This window comes from Pan paniscus, chromosome 10, assembly GCF_029289425.2.
Source record: "Pan paniscus chromosome 10, NHGRI_mPanPan1-v2.0_pri, whole genome shotgun sequence".
NCBI lineage: Eukaryota > Metazoa > Chordata > Mammalia > Primates > Hominidae > Pan > Pan paniscus.
In genome coordinates, this window is record NC_073259.2 from 119,495,023 (window position 1) to 119,514,243 (window position 19,221).

The window sequence follows — 19,221 nt, forward strand, 5'->3', positions numbered from 1 at the left end:
GGAGGCAGAGGCGCAGGTGGGCAGCTCCCTCTGGGTGGGCTGTGACCCCGCCTGGGCACAGGAGGGCCGTGCCCGTCCGTCCTTGCCGTGATTCTTCCAGGCGGCACCGCCCTCACACCTCCTTTACAGAGGAGGAAACTGAGACCCGGGGAGGCCACAGGAGTCGGGCTCTGGGCCCAGAGCCTGGGCGGGGATGCAGGAGCCACCCCATGCCTCCGGGTGTGGGAAAGAGGAAGCAGAAAGAAAGGGACGTCCGCCGGAGGCCTGGCGGTTTCCTCTCGGGGCAGGAGTGCGAGGAGGAGGAGGAGGAAGAGGAGGAGGAGGAGGGACGGCAGGAAGCCGCCTCGGGCTCTGACAGGCGCGGCCCTGGCCTGCCCCTGCCCTTCTGAGCCTGTGACCCGGGGGAAGGCACTTTGCCCTCCCTGTGCCTCAGTTTACTCAAGTAAAAATAGCTGAATGATGGCTCTGGCCTCAGGATCAACTGAGTGCTGTCTGGGAAGCACCTAGAGCTGTGCCCAACACAGCCAGTGTTCGCTGGGGCCTGCAAGGCTTTGCTGCTGCACGCATCACTGGCGTTGTCATTTTTATTTATTATTTATTTATTTAGAGACAGAGTCTTGCTCTGTCGCCCAGGTTAGAGCAGAGTGGTGTGATTTTGGCTCACTGCAACCACCGCCTCCAGGGTTCAAGCAATTCTCCTGCCTCAGCCTCCCGGGTAGCTGGGATTACAGGCGCCCACCACCACACTCCGCTAATTTTTTTGTATTATTAGTAGAGACGCGGTTTCGCCATGTTGGCCAGGCTGGTCTCCAACTCCTGACCTCAGGCTGTCCATCTGCCTCGGCCTCCCAAAGTGCTAGGATTACAGGCGTGAGCTACCGCGCCCGGCCCATTTTTATTAATTGGTTTTCATGTGACAGGCACTGTGTCCGCCACATCCCATGGAATCCTTATCACAAACCCCGGAGGTGGGGACAGTGATGAAGCCATTTCACAGCCAAGAAAACTAGGCACAGAGAGGTCCTGAAACTTGCCCGAGGCCCCAGAGCTGGGAGGTGGCCAAGGCAGGAAATGAGAGTCCCTGGTGGGTCTGCCAAGGCCGGGGGGCACCAGGGGCAGGGGGTTTGTGTTTAGGCCCCAGAACAGGCAGAGAGAAAGCACCCACCCTCCACCGTCAGAACGAGCCTGTATCCCGGCAAGCAGGGCAGACTGAGCCCTGGTCTTGGCAGGCAGGCAGAGCTCAGGTCCTGGCGGGCACACAGGCTTAAGAAGCCGGTTTTTTCCTGGGCCCACGTCTCCTGGGGGACCAGCGGCAGAGGCTCCTGGGGTAGGAACGGAGGTCCCATCCTCACTTTGTCCTGGGCTGCCATGTGACCCAGGTAGGTCCCAGTCCTCTCTGAGCTATGAAGTGGGTGCCTGCAGTGGCCTTCTGGGAGTGATGGGGAAGGCGGAGGGGGTTGGGCAGGGCTCCTGCGGCCCCAGCCACACACACTGCCGCCCCATCTGCCCCCTTATTGGGGTTCCATGCAAAATCGTGTTTGAAAAAGTGCTTTGCCGCTTAGAAGAAACCCCCGACCGCACTGAAACCACGGGGGCAGATGGTATCGGGGTGCTTCCTTTCAGCTCAAATTCTGCGAATCCACAGCCTAGAAAGTGCCCTGAATCCAACAAGGGGGGAGGTAATTAAGTTATTATGGTCCATCCCCACCCCGTCCTGCTTACCAGGCCTGGCTGCTCTTACTGGCTTCTTGGAAGTTGGTGTGGTATTTTTTTGTTTTGTTTGTTTTCGAGGCTGGTATTGAGATGAGACCATTGTGGGGTCAGGGCTGTGGGCTTGGAGGTTCAGGGTCAGGGTCCAGGGGTGAAGGGTGGACGCTGGAGAAGGGCAGATGGACAGGGTCAGGTTCAGATCTTGGCTCTTGTATCCTTGCTGTGTGGCTCTGGGCCAAGAACTTGGCCTCTCTGCGCCTCAGTGGCTCATTACAGAAAATGGGATGCCAGCACTTGCCTTAGTGGGTTGTTTTGAGCCAACTGCAGGCTCAGGGAGTAGCTGGCATGATGTGTTCCTACCCTGAAGGGTGGAAAAAGGGGAAGGAGGCCACCAGATCCCACAGGTGGGTCCCCAGGGTCCCTCCCCGGGATGGGCAGCAGCCTGGCTGCTCCCCACAGCAACCCCTGGCTGGCCCCATTGGCGCTGCTGGAAATCCCCCACCCAGTTCTTTGTGAATGGAAAAGGAAACTGAATGCGCTAGAAGAGGTCTCCGAGTGCCGGCCGGGGGGGGGGGGCGGGGGGGGCTTCCTCTCCCAGTGCAGGAGGGGCCACCTCAGCTTCCTTTCTGGGGCCCCATACCCCCTTTTTCCTATCTCCCCTCTGAGTTGAGGAGGAGGCTGTGGCCCCCGCCCACTGTTTGGCCTCTGGAACCACTGGGTGACAGTGTACATCGGGGCGATTAAGGGCCACCTGGCCTCTGGACCTCCCTCGCTGTGGCTGCTGCCTGGGACCCCCCACCCCATGCCTGACTCGAACCCCAACCTCAGCTCTACACACAGGGGCACCACTGTAGGAGGAGAGAGAAACCTCTCTCTAGGGAACCACCTGGAAGGGGGCCCTGCCCTGTCTTCATCTGGGTACCCCATGTAATCTAGGAAACTGTCTTTAACTTGCCGAGGGCCTCCATGTCTGAGTTCCTAATGTTTTTTATTTTGCTTTTTCAATTAATAAAGCTCATGGCAGAAACTATTTAAAGAAAAAAAAAAAAAACAGTAACAGAAAAACCTCCCACAATCTCACTACCCAGAGAGAACCAGCATTTCCATTTTGGTAGATGTCATTATTGTCATTTTTGTTTTGTTTTTGAGACTGGGGGACACTGCTCTGTCCCCCAGACTAGAGAGCAGTGGCGCCATCTCGGCTTATTGCATCCTCAACCTCCTGGGCTCAAGGTGATCTTCCCACCTTAGCCTCCCAAGTAGCTGGGACTATTTAATGCTGCTATTAGCATAGACATTAGCAGGACACCATGCCCTGCTAATTTTTAAGTTTTTTTTTAGAGACAAACTCTATGTTGCCTAGGCTGGTCTTAAACTCCTAGGCTCAACAGTCCTCCCGCCTAGGTCTCCCAAAGTTCTGGGATTTACAGGCGTGAGCCACCACCACACCCAGCCTCTTCTCTGTCTTTAACTTTGCCTCCGCCTCCAAATTCCAATTCCTTCAGCAATTGCTGGGAAGGGATTACTTTTTGCACAATTCTGTCTGGAGCCCCTTGCAGGCAGGAGCTTGTGGACAAAAGCTTCAGCCTTTGCGGGCCTGGCATTCCTCATACTATTTGGTCACCTGCTTTTTTCACTTTGTGTCCTGAACATTTTTCTGTATTCTTTTTTTTTCCACCTCCTAGGTTCAAGCGATTCTCGTGCCTCAGGCTCCCGAGTAGCCAGGATTACAGGCATGTGCCACCACGCCCGGCTAATTTTTGTATTTTTAGTAGAGACGGGGTTTCACCATGTTGGCCAGGCTGGTCTCGAACTCCTGACCTCAGGTGAGCTGCCTGCCTCAGCCTCCCAAAGTGCTGGGATTACAGCCACCGCGCCCAGCCCATTTCTAACTTTTTTGCTGGTATAGATGACCCTGGGATGAACACCTTATGTCAGTCTTGGTGCCCACTTCTGATGATTTTCTTCTGCTCAGTTCCTAGAAGGGGAGTGCTGGGTCAAGGCTTTTATGAGCACTTCTGATCCGTTCTTGCTCTCAAAGCTTTATTGAGATATAATTTACAAACCATAAAATTCGCTTGTGTAAAGCGTATAATTCATTGGTTTTTAGTATATTTACAGAGTTGTGCAACCCTCACCATAATCTAATTTTAGAACATTTTCGTCATCAAAAAAGGAAACCTTGTACCCATGAACAGTCACTCCCCATACCTCCCTCCCCAGCCCCTGGCAACCACTCATCTCTTTTCTGTCTCCAGGGATTTGCCTATTCTGGACATTTCACATATGTGGAATCAGACTATGCAGCCTTTTGTGTCTGGCTTCCTTCACTTAGCATCATGTTTTCCAGGTTCACCGAGGTTACAGCATGTATTTTGTTCCTTTTTATGGCTGAAAAATACTCCATTGTATGGACTTGCCACATTTTGCTTATTTGTTTATCACTTAATAGACATCAGGTTATCTCCACTTTCTGGCTGTTATGAATAATGCTGCTATGAACATTCGTGGACAAGTTTTTGTGTGGATCTGTGTTTTCATTTCTCTTGGGATACATCTAGGAGTGGAATTGCTGGGGCATATAGTAATTCTATGTTTAATTACATTGGGCTGGGCACGGTGGGTAACGCCAGTAATCCCAGCACTTTGGGGGGCTAAGGCAGGTGGATCACTTGATGTCAGGAGTTTGAGACCAGCCTGGCCAACATGGTGAAACCTTGTCTCTACTAAAAATCAAAAATTAGCTGGGCGTGGTGGTGGATACCTTTAATTCCAGTTACTCAGGAGGCTGAGGCAGAAGAATCACTTGAACCCAGGAGGTGGAGGCTGCAGCAAGCCAAGATCGTGCCATTGCACTCCAGCCTGGGAAACAGAGTGAGACTCTGACTCAGAAAAAAAAAATGACTATATATAAAATAAATATGACTGCCAACCTGTTTTCTGAAGCAACTGTACCATTTTATATTCCCACCATCATTGCTTGAGAGGACTCCAGTTTCTCCATGTCCTTGCCAATATTTGTTATTGTCTGTCTTCTTGATTGTAGCCATCCCAGCCATCTTAAACGGTGTGAAGTAGTTTCTCAGTGTGGTGTTTTTTGTTTGTTTGTTTTAAACGGGGTCTTGTTCTGTCACCCAGCCTGGAGTGCAGTGGCAGTATCTCAGCTCACTGCAGCCTCAAACTCCTGGGCTCAAGTGATCCTCCCACCTCAGCCTCTTGAGTAGCTAGGATTACAGGCACACACCACCACACTCAGCTAATTTTTGTTTTTCACTACACTACGTGATGTGGTTTTTTGTTTTGTTTTGTTTTGTTTTTGTTTTTTGAAGAGCTGGGGTTTCACCATATTTCCCAGGCTGGTCTCGAACACCTGGATTCAAGCAGTCCTCCCACCTCAGCCTCCCAAAATGCTGGGATTACAGGTGTGAGCTACCGGGTTTAGCCTCAGTGTGGTTTTGATATGCATTTCCCCAATGGAAAATGGTGTTGAGCATCTTTTCATCTGCCTAATAGCCATTTCTTATTCTTTTGATACATTATTTTTGAGTAGCCTTCCAGAAAGGTCATACGCATATATCTTCTTGTCACCAGTGGTGCCAGCACTGGGTATTGTTTTAAAAACCTTTGCCACCTTCTGGATGAAAAGTGGTTATCTTATGCTAAGTGTGACCATTTCTCTTTGTTAAAAGTTGAGATATGATTCATATACCATAAAATTCACTTGTTTAAATTGTACAATGCATTGGCTTTTAGTATATTTAAACAATTGTGCAATGATCACCACTATCTAATCCAGAACATTTCTATCACCCTAGAAAAAAACCTTGGAGCAGTCAGTCCCAAAACTCCCTGCCTCCAGCCTGTGGCAACCACTGATCTTTCTGTCCCCGTGGATTTCGACTGTTTCTCTTCTGTTCCTTGGTCATACACATTTCTTGTGATTTATCAGGCTATTAACTCAGCATGTTTGTCTCCTGCACTGCTTGCCTTTTTCTTGATTTGTGAACACTACACGGCACGGATATTAGCTCTGTCCCATGTTGCAAATATTTCCCTGGTTTCCGATTTGACTTTTCTATTTTGTTCCTGCATTTCTTGACCTATGGGGGTTTGCAAGTTCCAGGCAGTAAAATCCAGTGATCTTCGCCTTTATGGTTTTATTCTTTGCTTTTTTACCTTAGAAAGGCCTTTCCCCACCCAGGATCAGATAAATAATTATTTAGGTTTTATTCTAGTTCTGTCTTGGTTTCCTTTTTCACTTTTAATTATTTAATCCAGCTGGCTTTTGTTATGTGTGGCTGGTGTGATTTCCTGTTGTTTTGTGATGTCAGTGAGAGGCTGTGTGTCAAGGCCTGTGACATGGTAAACGTTCAGTAAACAGGAGCTAAAATGATAGTAATGAGAGTCCGTGCCGGGTGGAGCTCAGAAGGACATGGGATTCCCGGTGCTGTGCCATGGCTGGAGGAGGACCTGGCCTGGCTGTGCCAGTTGGCTGGGAGCCCCTCCACCCCAGAAGCCCTTGCTCTCACCTCTTCTTCTGAATCATCGTTCTTCGAAGGCAGGCAGTAGCTACCGTTGTCTGGGGCTTTGGGGATCTTGGTGGTGATGAGTCCCCTCTCCTCTGGTGCACTCCCCCCACCCGAGATGGGCGACAGAGGTTTTTTGTTGTTTCTTAACCACATCTTTTTCCACCCACACCCGGTGCAGAGCAGATGCTTGGCCGGGGCTTCCCCGAGCTGGTCCTGGCTTTGTGGCAGGGGGTTGGGCCGTCGGTGCCCCATTCAAGCCTGGGGACCTGGCCCCACTGGTGTGTGCTACAGTAGACCCAGCCCTGGGGCCCCATGATACCCTCAGTGATCGTCACAGATGCGGGGCCTGGCTACAGTCCTCACTGGTGTTTTTTTTGTTTGTTTTTGAGAGGGCATCTTGAAGTAGCCCAAGCTGGAGTGCAGTAGCACGATCTCGGCTCACTGCAACCTCCGCCTCCCAGGTTCAGGTGATTCTCGTGCCTCAGCCTCCTGAGTAGCTGGGACTACACATGCACCACCACGCCTGGCTAATTTTTGAATTTTTAGTAGAGGCAGGGTTTCACCATGTTGGCCAGGCTGGTCTCGAACTCCTGACCTCAAGTGATCCGCCCATCTTGACCTCCCAAAGTGCTCGTTACAGGCGTGAACAACCCCCACCCACTGCAGGGAGCCAGGCTTGCCCCCTCCCTGCCAAGGGAGCTGCTTGCTCTCCCTTCTGTCTGGAGGCCAGCACAGCCTGGCACTCGTGGTTTGGGGCGTCCATGGCCTTGTGGTGGCGAGGAGCAGAAGGCGTCACCTGAAAAAGGTGTGGCCAAGGGCAGGGGTGCTGGGCTTAGCCAGGCTGGCCACAGTGGGGGCAGGAAGGATTCCTATGGGGACAGCTGGGAGCAGGATATGGTCGTGCGAGGCGTGGGCTGACGGCAGCTGGCATGCAGCAGGGGAGGTGTGCTGGGACCAGGCCTGGAGTGGGGTCTGGTGGCCCTGCCGTGTATGGAGCTGAGTGCCGCCCAGAGATGCCATCTTGTCCTCAGAAGTGGCTCAGGCCTGCTGGGGACAGGGCAGGTGGATGGAAGCTGCTGCATGCCCTGTGCCATGTGCTGGTCCGCTGGCTGTCACTGCAGCGCAGCTCCCGGTGCCTGACAGTTGTTTGTCCTTATTTGGCACTTGAGAGCCCAGCGGTTTGGCCAGAATGGTGCCCTGTGCAGAGGGCACAGCTTGAGTGAAGGTGTGGAGGGAAAAGGCCCTGGGGGTGTGGCTCCCCTCCTTCCATCCTGCTCCTTGCAAGGCCCATCCCAGGACATTCCTCCTAGCCAGGTGGGCTGGATGGGGCCTGGACTTCCTGTCCATGTTTTGGGATGAGAGCGCTGGGGAAGGTGCCCACTGTGGGGTAGGGAGTGTAGGGCTTTCCAGGCATCATCCCTCAGAAGCCACTGTCCCCAGGCCTTGCACATAGCCCCACCATAGCCAACTCGAGAGTAGAAGCGTCCCACCATCCTCACAGCAGGCTGCAGGGGCCATGTGTAACTGGCCCCTCCACCCTTGGCCACCTGGTGGAGTCGGCACCCATATCTGAGGAGGGGACCATGTTGCTGCTGGGGACTCTGGGCTGGTCTGGAAGCAGGTGTGGTGGGGGCTGTCTTTCCCTGCGTGAAGGTCTTCCTCTGGGTGTCTGTCGCTGTAGGGAGGCCACTCTAGCATCTGAAAGGGGCTCTGTGTCCTTGCCATCATGATTCTGTCTTGGGGGTGGTTGCTGTCTCTCTGAGAGGGGGCTTTGTGTCTGTGTCCCTGTGATTGTCTGACATGCAGGAGGACCATGATGGGAACTGAGGGGAATTCACTCTGGGTGGGGTTTTAGACAGGTCCCCACGTCCTGTCTGTCCCAGCATCTCTGGCTAATCACTTCCCCCGCCCCCCTCCTGCCACACACATACACGGGAAAAGCAGGCTGGTGTGTGTCCTGTTGCCCACACCACACTCAAGTCACTCAGTGTGAGCTGGGGTGCCACCTGCCTGGAGGGGGATTTGACTCTAAACAGGGATTCTGTATTTGGGGGTGTCACACTCACCATGTCTGTCTCTGCCTCTACCATCTGACTGGGAGAATTCCTCTCAGGGTTGGGGTGGGCACCAAGCCTTGCTCCCAGTAGGGGCCCAGCCCTGGGTTGGGCCCAGAGGAGGTGCTTGGAGGGTTTACTGGGTGACGGATGGATGAGCACTTGGGTAGGGGCCTGGGACCCCCAAAGCCCTCAGATGTCTGGGAAGTAGGGGGATGTTCTGGCTGGGGAGGTTTCTGGCACTGGGGGGCTCTTGCCAGGAAAGGGCTTTTCTGGCAGCCATGTGGCTTTTCTGGAAGCTTCTCCCTTCTCTTTCCTCCTCCCCTGTGGGGAAAGGGCACCTGAGGCAGCAGGGTGCAGACCAAGGGGGGATCTGGCCCATAATGAACAGGGTGGTGGGGGTCTAGGAGCCGCTGCCCTGTGGACTGGGCCCACTGGGCATTCAGGGCAGCAGGCAGGCTCACTTGCAGAAGTCCAAGGAGTGGGTTCCATTATCATCCCCATTTTACAGGTGAGGAAACTGAAGCACAGCAGGCCAAAGTAATTTGCTCGAGGCCCTGCATTTGAAGGGTCTGTGAAGGAGGGGCCGGGCTTGGGGTCCCGGTGGGGGGCATAGCAGAGAAGCACCCTGTGGTCTGTAGTTCCCACACTGATTCGGTCGCTGGAACTGGCTCATTGCCTTCAGTTTGCCCCCCAAGGAGCTTGGGAAAAGGGGGCTGAGATCACCCATGACACCCCATACCTCCCTCTGCTTCCCAGGCACTTGAGAGCTCGGGGGTCCCAGGTACCTACCCAAGTGCTCATCCATCCATCCACCCGGCAAACCCTCCAAGTACCTCCTCTGGGCCTGCCCCAGGGCTGGGCCTCAGCTGGCAGCAAGGTTTGGTGCCCACCCCAACCCCAAAAGGAACTCTCCCAGTCAGATGGTGGAGGCAGTTGCGTCATCAGGAAACCATGGCCGGTCCGATAAGCTCAGTGCTGAGGGAGAGGCACAGGAATTGCACTAATCATGACTCAGTGGTCAGAGAAGGCTCTCTGGAGGAGAGGAGGTTTTCTCTGCTGGGACATGCAGTTTGGGTCAGGCAGGGCATCACAAATGCAGGGGCTGGGTGGCAGGAGAAGGTGTGGGCGGGAAGGCGGCTGGAGGGAGACCAGGTGTTGGGGGTGCTGGGGCTGGGGGTGGGCAGATGAGGATTGGAGCCCTGGCTCAACTTCGCTATTCCCCATGGCTGGGGCACTGTGTGATTTTGCCTCCCAGAGTCTGTAGCATGGGGGCTCCTGATGGTGCCCTTGCGGGGAGGTCAGGGGGCTGACACACCTGAGCCTGCCTTTCAGCCTGCCCTCTTCCCTGGCCAGCTGGAGGGGCCTTGGGAGGCCCACCCCAGCCCTGAGAGCACTGGCTTGTAGCATCCCTATCACTCATGGTCTTCACTGGGGTGGGGGATGGCAGTAGGGGCAATCATCCCCTATGCCCCCCGTTACCCAGCACAAAGGATGCTTAGCCAGCAAAAGGCTTATGATGAATGTTGAGCACCCACCACCTAGCAGGCACTGGCTCGCGGCCAAGGACACCACGTGAGCAAAGCCAAGTCACAGCAGAGACCTGCATCAAGGAATGCGCAAGACCAGCTCATAGGACAACAGGCAGGGAAGGAAGTGAAGGGGCTTCTGCGACTCAGAATTTTGATACTGTGGTCAGGGAGGGCCTCCCTGAGGAGATGACACTTTGAAAAGCAGTCGTATTTGTGAAGCTGTGGGGGGAGCTGCCTCTCTGAGGGCACAGGCCCCGAGTGCACCTGGCACACTGAAGAAGAGTGGAGGCCAGTGTGGCTGGATCAGAGCGAGGGAGGGAGGCCCAAGAGGCTGAGGAGGTAACAAGGGTCTCTCAGATGAGGACCACAGGGGAGTTTTTGTTTTTGTTTGTTTGTTTGTTTGAGACAGTCTTGCTCTGTTGCCCAGGCTGCAGTGCAGTGCAGTGGCGCAATCTTGGCTTACTGCAACCTCTGCCTCCCGGGTTCAAGTGATTCTCCTGCGTCAGCCTCCCAAGTAGCTGGGACTACAGGTACCTGCCACCATGCCCGACTAATTTTTGTATTTTTGTATTTTTGTGTGTGTGTGAGATGGAGTTTCGCTTTTGTTGCCCAGGCTGGAGTGCAGTGGCACGATCTTGGCTCACCACAACCTCTGCCTCCTGGGTTCAAGCGATTCTCCTGCCTCAGCCTCCCGAGCAGCTGGGATTACAGGCATGTGTCACCACACCTGGCTAATTTTGTATTTTTAGTAGAGACAGAGTTTCTCCATGTTGGTCAGGCTGGTCTCTAACTCCTGACCTCAGGTGATCTGCCTTGCCTCGGCCTCCCAACGTGCTGGGATTACAGGTGTGAGCCACCGCACCTGGCCTAATTTTTGTATTTTTAATAGAGACAGGGTTTCACCATATTGGCCAGGCTGGTCTTGAACTCCTGACCTTGTGATCTGCCCGCCTCGGCCTCCCAAAGTGCTGGGAGTTGAGCCACTGCGCCCAGCCGGGAGTTTCTTTTGAGATGGGATTTTGCTCTGTTGTCGAGGCTGGAGTGCAGTGGCACCATCATAGTTCACGGCAGCCTCAACCTCCCTGCTTCAGCCTCCTGTAGCTGCGGGGGAATTTTGAGCAGAGGAGGGTAGGCTGGAGCAGCATCGTGGGGGTGGAAATAGCTAATTCTAGACAGACTTGGGCGTAGTCTGATGGGACAGATGGCAGTTTTTGATGCTGCCCAACTCCCAGAGGGCCCAGGTGTCACACTGTTTTCCAGCCTGGCTCCTCTCTCCTCACTGGGGGCTCCTTGTGAATACCCCTTTCCCCCAGCAGTTGTCTGGGACTGGAATCCTGGCTGCTCGGCTCCCAGCATCCACCACTTTCTGCCTTTGAGGGATGGGCCGTGCCTCCCCTCCTGCACATCTGTGGCTCCCTGGCATCTGGGGGGAAGATGGGGGACAGAGGCCTCCCTGCCCAGCTCTCTTGACCTCCCTCAGACCCCAGCCAGCTCAGACGCCGGTGGGTTTCAGATCCACCCAGGTCCCATGTTAAAATGCAGATTCCAAACTCCCTTCCAGATGTCCTGTGCCAGAAGGTCATAGAAGCACCCTGTGCTGTGTTCACTCCCCCTTGGAGGTCTCTTGAGCCTTCTCATCTGTGAAGTGGGTGAAGGCACAGGAGGGCCACGTGAGGCTCACACACACTGCTCCTTGCACGGAGCTGGCCCGGGGCAGGGTGGTGAGGCTTCTCCTTCATAAATCTCACTGTCCATGATGCCCAGGATTGTCCTTTGCTCTGGAACCATGACGTCCTACTTGGTTTCGTCGTGTCCTTGATGGTGTGACGCTCATTTCTGTGACTTCCTCTTGGAAAACTTTTTGAAAAATGTTGCCGGCCTGTGAATTCCACAATCTGGAAACTGCTGGTGGGCCACCCAGGCTCCAATGCCTGGCACACAGCAGATGCTCACTGAAGGGTGGTGTGGGGTCTGTGAGTGTCATTTCCAGCCACAGTCAAGCCCCTGTTGTCTTCTAGCCTGGGGCTGTGCCTTCTGCCCTCTGGGTGTTGGCTCTTGCTATTCCCTTAACCTCCAGTGCCTTTTTCTCCACCATCCCCACTTCAGAGAATATTCAGCAAACACTACTGCCCGTTTCTCTGTGCTGGGCCAAGACCGAAAGATGGAAAAGGAAGAGGGAGGCCTTCTTGAGCCTCTGGTGCATGGGAGCAGGGGAGTGACAACTCAGGAGGGCTGCCCAGGGAGGGGCCTTCTTGCTCCCAAGTCTCTCTTAAGGCTGAGCTCCTAAGGCCCTGTGCTCCTCCCTGCCTTACCATTCCCCTGAGATCCTTCCATACCCTCTGGGAGCTCTGTTGCACACACTATGCTCATATTCTCAGGGGAGGGTAGTGGCATTATTATCCCACCTTAGAAAATGCAGACTCTTGCTTGAGCCCAGGAGGTCAAGGCTGCAGTGAGCTAGTTTATACTCTTATCCTGGGCAACAGAGAGGGACCCTGCCTCAAAAACACAACACACATATACACACACACACACCCCAGAGAGGGACTCTGCCTCAAAAACAAACACACACACACACACACACACACACACACACACACACCCCCCCCCCAGAGAGGGACCCTGCCTCAAAAACAAAATACACACATACACACACGTGGAGACTCATTTTGGGAGGCCGAGGCAGAAGGATCACTTGAGCCAGGAGTTTGAGACCAGCCTGGACAACATAGCGAGATCCTATCTCTATCTCTACAAAAAAATAATCAGCCACATGTGGTGGCATGTGTCTGTAATCCCAGCTACCTGGGAGGCCAAGGCAGGAGGCTCACTTGAGCCCCCAGGAGTTTGAGGCTGCAGTGAGCCAGCCTGGGCCACAGAGCAAGACCCTATCTCTTTAAAAAAAAAAAAAAAAATTGGAAACTGAGGCTAGGAGAGGTGAGTCACTTACCTATGGAAGAGAAAGCAGAGTTGGGACTCAAGCACAGGACTAAGTGTCCCAAACCTCAGGGTGGTGGAGTTGCTGCATGGTTCTGTAGCCCTGAGGGATTTCTGGGTAGGATACTGGGTGGCTTTTAGCAACTAGGCTCAGTCTTGATGCTGCCCACCCCAGAGAATGGCTGAGAGGCACCACGTTTAAGGAGAGTTTGCAAGGTGAGGACCTTCCTCACCTCAATCCCATATTACCTTGGGATGGTAATAAGGTCTATGAAATAGGTCAAAGTCTGGGTAATGCATGGGTTTAATAGGTTTCTCTGCTGCAGGACTTCTCAGAGTCTTTAATGGAGCTAAGCAGCAGCGTTCTCTTTCCACAAATGACTGTCCTCTCTCGGAGAATCCTTTGCATTGGCTGCCAGGAAGCTGAGACAGATCTGTGGCAAGAGGGACTCTTGTCTGTGTTGTAGCAGCTGTCTCCCAGCTCTTTCTGGGTGTCTCTAACCTGACTAAAATCATTTTTGGAAGGAGGCAAGGAATTTTTTTTTTTTTTTAAAGACAGGGTCTCACTCTGTCGACCAGTCTAGAGTACAGTGGTGTGATCTCGGCTCACTGCAACCTCTGTCTCCCAGGTTCAAGTGATTCTCCTGCCTCAGCTTCCCAAGTAGGTTAACTTTTTGATACCAGACAGTAAGCTTGGATTAAGTATTTTCCATAATAATGCTCATTCATCCATCCCGGCAGCATCCACTTCAGGTTCTGGGCTAGGGTGAGGGATCAGCCATCCAGGACAGGATCTGGAATTTGCTCTGCGCCTTTTCAGACCCCCTCCCTCTCCTCCTCCAGTAAGAAGGTCAACAGGACCTGCTTACGGGCCCCCTATTACTGAAAGCAAACTGAACCTCCAGTTAGTGTCCTGCCCAAGGTTTCAAAGGTAAGTAAGTGGTAGAGCTAGGGCTCTTCTAACCACCTGCAGAGCTAGGCCCAGGCTGCCAGATGCCTCCTTGAGGGCATAGGTGTGGCAGAGGCGTGGCTGGTGCTGGAGGGTCGACTGAGGCCTGTCCCACCGCTGCTGTACACCGATGAATGTGGGCTCAAAGGCTCTGGGGAAGGTAAGACCACCAGGGAGCTAGTGTGGCCTGGGGGTTCCCGGGGGTGGGCGGTCTCTCCCCAAGGCTGGTCTGGGCCAAGCCCTTGCTGCTGGGGTGTGTCAGATGCTGCCCTGTGTCCTGCCCTCCAGCGTCCCAGGAGGAGGGGGACAGCCAGCAGGCCTGCTCCTGTTATGAGCTTCCCCACCTTAGAAAAAGCTCAAGCTGATTCCCACAGCCTTGAAGCCCCATGGTGGCTTCTGGGGGCTGCTGTGGCAGGCTCACCTGTGCCTCTTCCTGCTCTCTCACCAGGGGAGGCCATGCCATCAGCCTTGCTCTCCACGTAGGTGTGGTCACGCCACCAGAGCTCTGGCCTTTGACTGGTGTGTCCAGCCCTGCCCTGCCCCGACTTGCCTGTCTCTGCTGGATGCCTGAGGGCAAAGCCAGTAACAGACCCCACTCAAGCTGGTTATGAGGACCTGGCAGGGTGGGGTGTGGCCCAGTACCTCGGAAGACTCTAGAAGGACCATCCTGGCCCTATAAACGTTTGTGTCAAGACAGGTCCCCTGTCCCTCAGCACACAGAAGGGGCAGTAGGTAGCAAGACAGTTTCCAGGTGACAGCATGAGGGCAAGTGAGGCCTAGAGAGGAAGGGTCTGTTGCCTCCAGCCCGTCACATTCCCTCCAGGCGGGCTGAACAGCCAGGTGGGACAAAGAGGGATCCTCAGGTAGGCGGGAGTCAGGGAGAGCTGCGTGACCCCACGAGGCTGGTGTTTCATCTTCACTTCTCAGATGACGGGACTGTGGCTCAGAGACCTTTGCAGGGGGACTGATCAGGGCCATTTGAAGGGAGCCTGGAACTGCATTTCCATGTGGACCCTGGGTGGATCTGGAACCAGGCTGGCTTTCCTAGCTCCCCCGCCCTTTGGCTCCCTTATGTTCTTAGCCTTCTTTTCACAACAAACTCAGAAGCAGCCAAGTAGTTGGTTGTGTTGTCTACAGTTGCACTGAAGCACGTTTTATTTCGGCTAAGTGACGTTCCTTTGTTGTCCCTGTCTTGTAATTAGTTAGGGTAGTATGTTGGTTATATTACGTGGAATTTATTGCAGGATGGTAAGGGAGCATGTGACAAAATGGGGCAATAATTCTGTAAGGCTGAGAGAAGCTGGGGGTGTACCCAGTGGCTAGGCCACTCAGAGGGGACTGTCATGCTGTCAGTAGTGTAGTGGGAGCCAAGCAGGCTTTACTCACCGGCCTGTTAACAGCTGTGCGAGTCATGCCTTTCGCTTGTGTTAGCTCACCTTGTGAAAAAAATGAGCTGACTTACAGATGACAACTAAGGCATGGAGAGCCGAACCCTTTGTCCAGGGTTGTATAGGAAGTGGCAGGGTCAGGGCTGAATCTTAAAACCTAGAGGGTAGGGCCCGGCGTGGTGGCTCATGCCTAAAATCCCAGCACTTTGGGAGGCCAAGGCAGGCGGATCACCTGATGTCAGAAGTTCGAGACCAACCTGGCCAACCAACATGGTGAAACCCCAGCTCTACTAAAAATACAAAAATTAGCTGGGTGTGGTGGCAGGTGCCTGTAATCCCAGCTACTGCAGAGGCTGAGGCAGGAGAATCGCTTGAACTCAGGAGGTGGAGGTTGCAGTGAGCCGAGATTGCGCCACTGCACTCCAGCATGGGCAACAGAGTGAGAATCTGTCTCAAAAAACAAAAACAAAAACAAAAAACCCTAGAGGGTAAAAGAACTATAACATCTGGGATAAAGTTAGCTGTTGAAATAAATACAAGTCCTACCGTTGGGGTAGTGTCAGAGCTGGCCTGCATCTTTGACTTTGAGATTCCTAGCAGCCAGAGCAAAGAGAGAAATAGATTATTCCCACTGGAGCCACAGTGGCCATAACAAACAGAAGCCATCTGTTTAGATGCTGGGAATGGAGAAGACTTGCTCCCCAGAAATAGACGCTGCAGGATGTGGTGGGTGACATTCTACTGTTCAAACCACAAATACCTGAAATGATCTGGCCACTTTGATCACCCAACCACAGTATAGCCTAAGCTGGGTCCAGGGAGCAGCTGTTGCTGGCCTGGCTTGACTTTTGAGGGAGGTGAATAGCGGGCATGTGAGAGGAGGGAACCTAAAGCCCCCACAGCTGCTGACACAGCCCCCAGGTTTGAGCTTGTCTCCCCTATCACCCATCCCCCCGTATAGCTTAATCAGATGGGCATCTGGTGGTCCTTCCCTGCAGTGGCCAGAGCCTGAGCTGTCCAGGCTGAGGTTTCGACTGCTGCAGGGGTTGTCCTGCGCCCATGTGCCCACACGCTGCAACCTGGCTGGAGCCTCTGGCATAGGACACCCATACCACCAGGTAGCTCAGTGGTGGACCCCGGCTCTGATACTTGGCAGGCTTGGGTTGAGATTGTGGCTCTAGGCCTGGGCGGCTCTCACGGGCTGCTGTGGGGAGTCGGGGAAGAACCCCTGGGTTGTGCTCAGCCAGCAGGCAGGTGGCAGCCAGGCTGGCTGTGGGTGAGGAGGGGAATCCTCTTTTCACCACTGCCTGCCTGCTCAGCAGTTCCTCAGCTGCTGCGGGTGAAGCTGGCTTGCAGGGGCCAGAGTCAGAGTGAAACCGGCAGCTCTGCTGGTTAATCTCAGCACTGACACTGGGGACTAGGCCTGGAGCGGAACTGAAAGGGAGACTAGGCCCGTTCCCCTCCAGGCCTGGCCTATATCCTCCCAGTGATCCTTAAGGCCTGCAGCTAGGGGGAAGGGTGGGGGCCAGGCAGGGCCAACTGGAAAAGTAGCAGAAGGAAGTGGCCACTCGCACCTTACCCATCTTGCAGACAGGAAATGAAGGCTCTGCAGGGCTGGCTGGCTGTAAAAATGGGCAAGAGCGCAGAGGCCCCACTCCCTGCACACTGCGCTGTGTCCAGTGCCCGTGTGGATGCCATGCGAGGCCTCACTCTGCCTGCCTCATCCTGGCTGCTGGACCTCTGGGAGTAGGAGGTGAAAATGCCCTGGCTGGTGCTGGTCACTTCAGGCTGGAATTTTCTAGTCATGCAGCTTTCTAGTGGGAGGCCGCAGTAAGCTGTGGCCAGTGTTGGTCATTCCTGCAGTCATTACTCTCCCCCAGCCTGTTGTGTCCGCCAACCAGAGCAGGCCCGGGAGCTCCCAGGAGACCTGCTGGAAGGGCCCAGGTGGCCATCCTGCTCCTGCCAGGCTGCCCTCTTACCTCACTGTTCATTGACTCTCCTGCAGGTGGGGAAGGGGGATAAAGGATGTGGCCAGGCCACTGGGTCATGATCCTTCCGACAGAGGTACCTGGCAGCTCTGTGTGTAAAGCAAGGTTAAGCATCTGGTTTTGGGGGTCAATTCAATAGCACTAGCAGCTCCAGTCCAAGGTATGCCCTTTTGGGCTGAGGTGGAGGTCAGAACACCTGAAGCCACAGTTGCTAGAACATCCTTTGGGCCTGCCTCTGCTTTCCATCCCCCTGCTCCCAGTTTGTTAGGGGTTGTAGTATTTTCCAGGAACACCTGAATGGAGGGGGCCCAGTGGGGCCACTTCTGTCCATTCCTTATCTCATCTCTTTCTCCCCTTTTCTTCTTTCGGCCATCTTTTCAGTCTTATCACAAGAGGAAGGGGAGGGGCAAACCCCCTCCTGAGCAGATTCCCAACCGGAAGCAGCTGGCTCCTTGGCTGCAGAGTGCCCCAGCACAGGAAGCATCTGCAGGGTCAGTTGAGACCTGGGAGCAGGTTTCCTGCTGGCAAAGGAACAGTGGCTAACTCCTATCCACCCTGCAGCCCTATGTGCCGGGTGTCCTGGGAAGGTCCAGGGCCAAGATTTTGTGGTTTTACAGTGGCTGTAACTTGGGCTAGCCATGCTAGGCTCTGCCCCTTTGGGCTTGGTGTGATGAGACCGTCAGCAGCTGCTATCACCTGGCTGGGCAGGGAGCTGTTTGCTCACCAGTGGGAAGAGAAACGGATGTCAGACACATGGCAGAGTGGGAATGTCCCCAGGTCGAGGTCCAATGGGCTGGGAGGGCTGGCCTTCTGCCAGCACGTGCTTCTTGGGATCTCAGTGTGAATGGTGTTCAGGAGGCTAGGGGAAGGCACCCTGGACCTCACTACAGGCTCAGAGCCTGCCCAGCAACACCATGGATACTCTCTCTAAAAGGGGGACTCCTGGGGAGACTATAGACAAACTCAGGCCTGGCTGGAAGAAAGAGCATCAGGAACAAGCCTTGAGTACCCCATCTTGGTCTTGTAGAGTTCAAGGCCCAAGCTACAAGCAGCTTGCTCCAGCATCCAGGAGGTCCGGCGGTGCACACGGCTTGAGATGCCTGACAACCTTTACACCTTTGTGCTGAAGGTGAGTGACAAGGCTTTTCACACCCTGGGGCAATACAAATACATACACATACAGGAGACCCAACCCTGTTCCCTTCCTCCCTGCCAGGTGAAGGACCGGACAGACATCATCTTTGAGGTGGGAGACGAGCAGCAGCTGAATTCATGGATGGCTGAGCTCTCGGAGTGCACAGGCCGAGGGTGAGGTCCTGGGCCCTCGTCCCTGGCACCACCTTTGCTGCTACCACCCCTGACCTGCCCAGATCCTTAACCTCAGCCTCTTCTCCAGCAGGCTGGAGAGCACAGAAGCAGAGATGCATATTCCCTCAGCCCTAGAGCCTAGCACGTCCAGCTCCCCAAGGGGCAGCACAGATTCCCTTAACCAAGGTGGGTAAACCAATAGCTAGGCCATTGTCTTCTGGGTACGCTGGAACCCAGACTCAGCCCAGGACATAAGGTAGCCCCCTGCGACCACCATCACCCATCTTATCTAACAGGTGCTTCTCCTGGGGGGCTGCTGGACCCGGCCTGCCAGAAGACGGACCATTTCCTGTCCTGCTACCCCTGGTTCCACGGCCCCATCTCCAGAGTGAAAGCAGCTCAGCTGGTTCAGCTGCAGGGCCCTGATGCTCATGGAGTGTTCCTGGTGCGGCAGAGCGAGACGCGGCGTGGGGAATACGTGCTCACTTTCAACTTTCAGGGGATAGCCAAGGTATGGGGTGGGGTGGGGCAGGCAGGACCGTGCCACCCCTCTCCACTGGAGTTCAGGGTCCTAGAGGGACAGCCCGAACCCACCATCCTCTCCTCCCACAGCACCTGCGCCTGTCGCTGACAGAGCGGGGCCAGTGCCGTGTGCAGCACCTCCACTTTCCCTCGGTCGTGGACATGCTCCACCACTTCCAGCGCTCGCCCATCCCACTCGAGTGCGGCGCCGCCTGTGATGTCCGGCTCTCCAGCTACGTGGTAGTCGTCTCCCAACCACCAGGTCTGACCCTACTGCCCTTTGCTGAAGGGGGTGGCTGACACT

The 19,221-nt window shown here is 54.5% G+C and overlaps 1 protein-coding gene across 4 annotated transcripts in view; it reads left to right on the top strand.

The window, feature by feature from the left end:
• SH2B3 (SH2B adaptor protein 3) overlaps positions 1–19,221 on the top strand; it is a 46,677-nt gene that overhangs the window by 23,698 nt on the left and 3,758 nt on the right. For 2 of the 4 annotated variants that reach the window (XM_034934513.2, XM_034934512.3), the window contains exons 3-7: positions 18,115–18,216; positions 18,304–18,395; positions 18,484–18,581; positions 18,692–18,906; positions 19,008–19,179. In XM_034934513.2, the coding sequence (XP_034790404.1) occupies positions 18,115–18,216; positions 18,304–18,395; positions 18,484–18,581; positions 18,692–18,906; positions 19,008–19,179 (679 nt within the window). Of the gene's footprint in view, positions 1–4,555; positions 6,269–18,114; positions 18,217–18,303; positions 18,396–18,483; positions 18,582–18,691; positions 18,907–19,007; positions 19,180–19,221 lie in introns of those variants that run through there. The other 2 variants (XM_008957884.4, XM_034934514.3) reach the window with 2 other exon arrangements.